General features: G+C 72.5%; 1 protein-coding gene across 1 annotated transcript in view; it reads right to left on the minus strand.

The window, feature by feature from the left end:
• Positions 1-3,845, minus strand: part of NTRK1 (neurotrophic receptor tyrosine kinase 1) — a 7,869-nt gene that overhangs the window by 2,189 nt on the left and 1,835 nt on the right. The window contains exons 2-14 of the mRNA XM_085317024.1: positions 3,514-3,588; positions 3,244-3,315; positions 2,593-2,661; positions 2,308-2,462; positions 2,066-2,214; positions 1,813-1,939; positions 1,391-1,720; positions 1,254-1,271; positions 1,085-1,149; positions 844-946; positions 438-584; positions 227-357; positions 1-144 (exon numbers count right to left, since the gene is read on the minus strand). The exon at positions 1-144 is cut by the window's left edge and continues 25 nt beyond it. Coding sequence (XP_085173150.1) covers positions 1-144; positions 227-357; positions 438-584; positions 844-946; positions 1,085-1,149; positions 1,254-1,271; positions 1,391-1,720; positions 1,813-1,939; positions 2,066-2,214; positions 2,308-2,462; positions 2,593-2,661; positions 3,244-3,315; positions 3,514-3,588 — 1,585 coding nt within the window. The remainder of the gene's footprint in view (positions 145-226; positions 358-437; positions 585-843; positions 947-1,084; positions 1,150-1,253; positions 1,272-1,390; positions 1,721-1,812; positions 1,940-2,065; positions 2,215-2,307; positions 2,463-2,592; positions 2,662-3,243; positions 3,316-3,513; positions 3,589-3,845) is intronic.

Below are 3,845 nucleotides of genomic sequence, written 5' to 3' on the forward strand. Positions count from 1 at the left end.
CATGTACTCGAAGACCATGATGAGGGGCTCGCCGTCGGTGCAGACGCCGTAGAACTTGACGATGTGCTCGTGCTGCAGCACCGTCAGCAGCTCGGCTTCCCGCTGGAAGTCCAGGCGGGCGCTTTCCGTCGCCTCCTTGAGCGCCTGCCGGCACGGGGAGCACGGGACAGGGGCGGTCAGGCCGCCGGCGAGGCCGCCCGCGCGCTCCCGGCCCCCCCGCGCTCACCTTCACGGCCACCAGCATCTTCTGCTGCTGGGGCAGCAGGTTGTAGCACTCGGCCAGGAAGACCTTGCCGAAGGCGCCTTCGCCCAGCTCCCACTTGAGCACGATGTCGCGGCGCTGCACGTGGTGCACGCCTGCGGCCGGGGGGCGCGGGGGGCCTGTGAGCGCGGTGCCCCCCGGCGCCGCCGCCCCCCGCCGCCCCCCCGGCCCTTACAGGCGTCGCAGAAGTACTGCGGGTTCTCGATGAAGTTGCTTTTCAGCGCCTCCAGCTTGCTCTCGGCCGAGGAGGGCGGGCTGCCACCCAGGTTCATGAAGTGCAGGGACATGGCCAGGTCGTCCTCCTGCGCCAGCACGGCCGAGCCTGCGGGGACACGCGGGGACGGGGACGTGCAGGGGGGGGTGCTGTGCCACGCGGCGCCGGGCGCTGCCGAGCATCCCCCCCCCCCGGCCCCGGGGGCCGCGCGGCCCCGTCCAACCCACTTAGCGGCTGAATCCGTTCCAGGAGCAAATTAGCATCTGCCGCCCCAGCTGCCCRGCACCGCCGGGGAGCAATTGGGAGCCCAGCGCCCTGGGGTGCACCCCCGCCCGCGGGGACCCCCGGCCCCACGGCAGGAGCTTACGGTTGATGCCGAACTTGGAGCGGCGGCCGCACTTGTTGAGCACGACGAGCGTGACGGAGAGGAAGAGGCAGGCGCACACGGCCAGCGCCACGGCCACGGAGACCTGGCGGCGGCGGGGAGCGCGGGGCTCAGCCCAGGAGCCTCTGCGGAGCCCAGCTGCGGGTCCCGCGAAGCCCGGGAGCTGCCACGGGGGGAAACTGAGGCGGGGGGCAAGGAGCCCACGCGCAGCGGCCCCGCTCACCCCGAAGGCGCGCTCCTCCGGGGTCTCCACGGGCGCCTCCAGCGAGCCGTTCCTGGTGCCGGGGGCTGCGGGAAGGGCGCAGGGTGAGCGCCGGGGGGGCCCCGTGCCGCGGCGGTGGGGCTGACACCCGCAGGGATGGGGATGGGGAGCGGCGTCGCGGGTCACTCACCCAGCGGGGACAGAGACACTGGAGCAGAGAGAGGGGAAAAGCGCTCGTTACTGCCCGGCCRGAGAGCCCCGTCCCCCCGCAGCCCCGGGGAAACCGAGGCACGCGGCGGCTCACGCGGCGCACCGGCAGGCACGCACCGGGAATGGGCTCCTCGGGGTTGAAGCTGAAGGGGTTTTCCATGAAGCGGCCCTGGACGGTGCGGGCGGCGGAGCCGAGGGCGTTGCGGGCGATGAGGGTGTAGTTGCCGTTGTTGACGTGCGTGGGCCGGTTGAGCTGCAGGCAGCCGTGCAGCACGGTGGAGTTGTGCTCGTACTCGACGATGCGCGTGTGGATGTAGGGCCCCTCGGCCAGCGCCGTGCCGTTGAAGAGCCACCGCACGCTGGGCGCCGGGTTGCCGTCCACCGAGAAGGGGATGCACCAGAAGTGCTGCGGGATGGCCTCCTGCAGCAGCAGGATCACCGCCGGGACTGCGGGAGACGGAGCCGCCTGGGTGCCCGGCGCCGGGCCGGCGGGACGCCCCGGCCGCCCACGCCRCGCCGGCCCCGTGCAGGCGGCTCACAGGTGACGTTCAGGACCACGCTGTCCTCCGCCCGCCCGGCCGCGTTCTCCGCCCGGCAGCCGACCTCCTTGCGGTTGAGGCTGGAGGAGACGTTGCTGATCTCCAGGACGATCTCCTGGTCGGAGAGCTGCGGGGAGCCAGAGCAGAGGGCGCGCGGTTGGCACGGCCCTGACGCCACGGGGATGGGCACGGGGCTGGCAGCGTTAGGTCAAGGTGAGCAAACAGCCCCCRACCGGCGGCGGCCCGAGCTTGCCTCGGTGACGACGGGCGGCTGCRGTACCCCGTCGGGCACCACCCAGCGCGCCGCGGCCGGCGGCTCCGCGGAGACGTGGCAGGTGAGGTTGATGCCGTCCCCCTGCCGCAGCACCACGTCGGCGGGCTCGACGCGGACGGACGGCGGCTCTGCCGAGCGGGCGGCGGTGAGCGGCGGCGTCCCCGGGACGCGCCGTTCCCCGGCGGTGCCCCGCACCCCGCCGCCGCGGCCCCGGCACGTACCGCAGCCGCGGAGGGGCCGGCTGCCCAACGGCACGAAGACGCTGCCCTCCCAGCAGCCCAGCGACTGGTTGCCCAGCTCGGCACGGCTCCCGTTCTGCCAGAGCTGCAGCCAGCGGATGCCGCAGGAGCAGTTGAAGGGGTTTCCCACGAGGACGCTGCGGAGGGGAGAGGACGAGGGCTCGGAACGGGCCACCGGAGCCGCCGTCTCACCGTGCCAGCGCGTCCCCAGCCCCATGGCYGTGTCCCCGGCTGGGACCACCCCGGCTGCCCTCCCCGGTGACTCACAGCTCCTGCAGCGGCAGATGCTGGAAGGTCTTCCAGGACAGGCTCTGCAGCGCGTTGGAGGAGAGGTTCCTGCAGGACAGACCCCGTCGGCGGCCCCTTCCCCGGCGAGAGCCGCCGTCCCCAGCTCGCCCCGCTCCGGGCTGGCCCTGGGCCCGTGTCACCCTCCCTTGTGGTGTGCGCCGGGGCACGGGGCAGCACCGGGGCTGCCCCCGTCATGCTGTGCCCCGGAGGAGCGTACACACACGGGTGCGACTCACGTCGCCCGTCTAACACCTCTTTACAAGCCAGCCACGCTCCGGTACCGGGTCCCCCCGCTTGCCRGGGTCTCCTCCTGCATCGGGGCCGGTGCAGCACGAAGCTGCCGGGGGGCCGGGAGCTGCCACGCTCCTGCTCCGATCAATGGTTTCCCACTCAGCAGTGGCAAATCCCCCCCCGCCCCCTGCAGCCCCCTCCGGCCCCGCTGCCGCGGATCGAGTTTTGCTGCCGTGCCGATGGCAGGCGCTGGGGCAGCTGGACAGCATCGATCGTCCCCTCGGTGTGGGGACGAGCCACCTCGCGCCTGGGGCGAGCGTGCATGGGGACAGCACGGGGGTGGGGTTGGGGCCCGGGAGCTTGGGGGGGCATAAGGGGCTGCATGGGGGGGCTACTCACACGTAGCTCAGCCTGGGGGTGTCCTGGAAAGCATCCACGGAGATGTGCTGCAGCCCTGAATTGGCGATGGTGCTGGGGACAGGGAAGCGCTGAGCATCCACATCCAGACCCCAAACCCTGCTGTCCCACTGTCGGCTGCCCCCCACCCACCCCGGGGGCTCAACTACCCCCCTAGAGCCACACTCTGCCTCCCTGCAGTGGGATCAAGCACCAACGAGCTTCCCATCCCCATGCCCATCCCCATCCCCATCCYGGCTCAGGGATGCTCACAGGTTCCTGAGGTCCCGGAGCATCCTGGTGTCAGCCTGGGTCAAGGTCGTCAGCGTCCTCTGGTTCTCGATGACCCTGGTCGGCCAAGGAGCCMAGCGCAGGGGTCAGGACCCCGGCCACCACGCTGGGGTCTGGCCCCGCTCCGTGGGGCACGGGGGCCGGCAGCCGGAGTGTCAAGCCAGGCCGCCTGGGAATGCACCCTGGGGAGGGTGGGCAGCACCCTGCCAGCCCCGGCCGTGCCCTGCTTTGCACCCGTGCCATCGCACCGCCGTCCCCACCCTGAAAAACGCACCACGGAGGGGCCAGGGCGCCTGCCCCACGCCATGTGTGTG

This window comes from Rhea americana, unplaced genomic scaffold (assembly GCF_003343005.1).
Source record: "Rhea americana isolate MKP2758 unplaced genomic scaffold, rheAme1 scaffold_484, whole genome shotgun sequence".
Classification (NCBI taxonomy): domain Eukaryota; kingdom Metazoa; phylum Chordata; class Aves; order Rheiformes; family Rheidae; genus Rhea; species Rhea americana.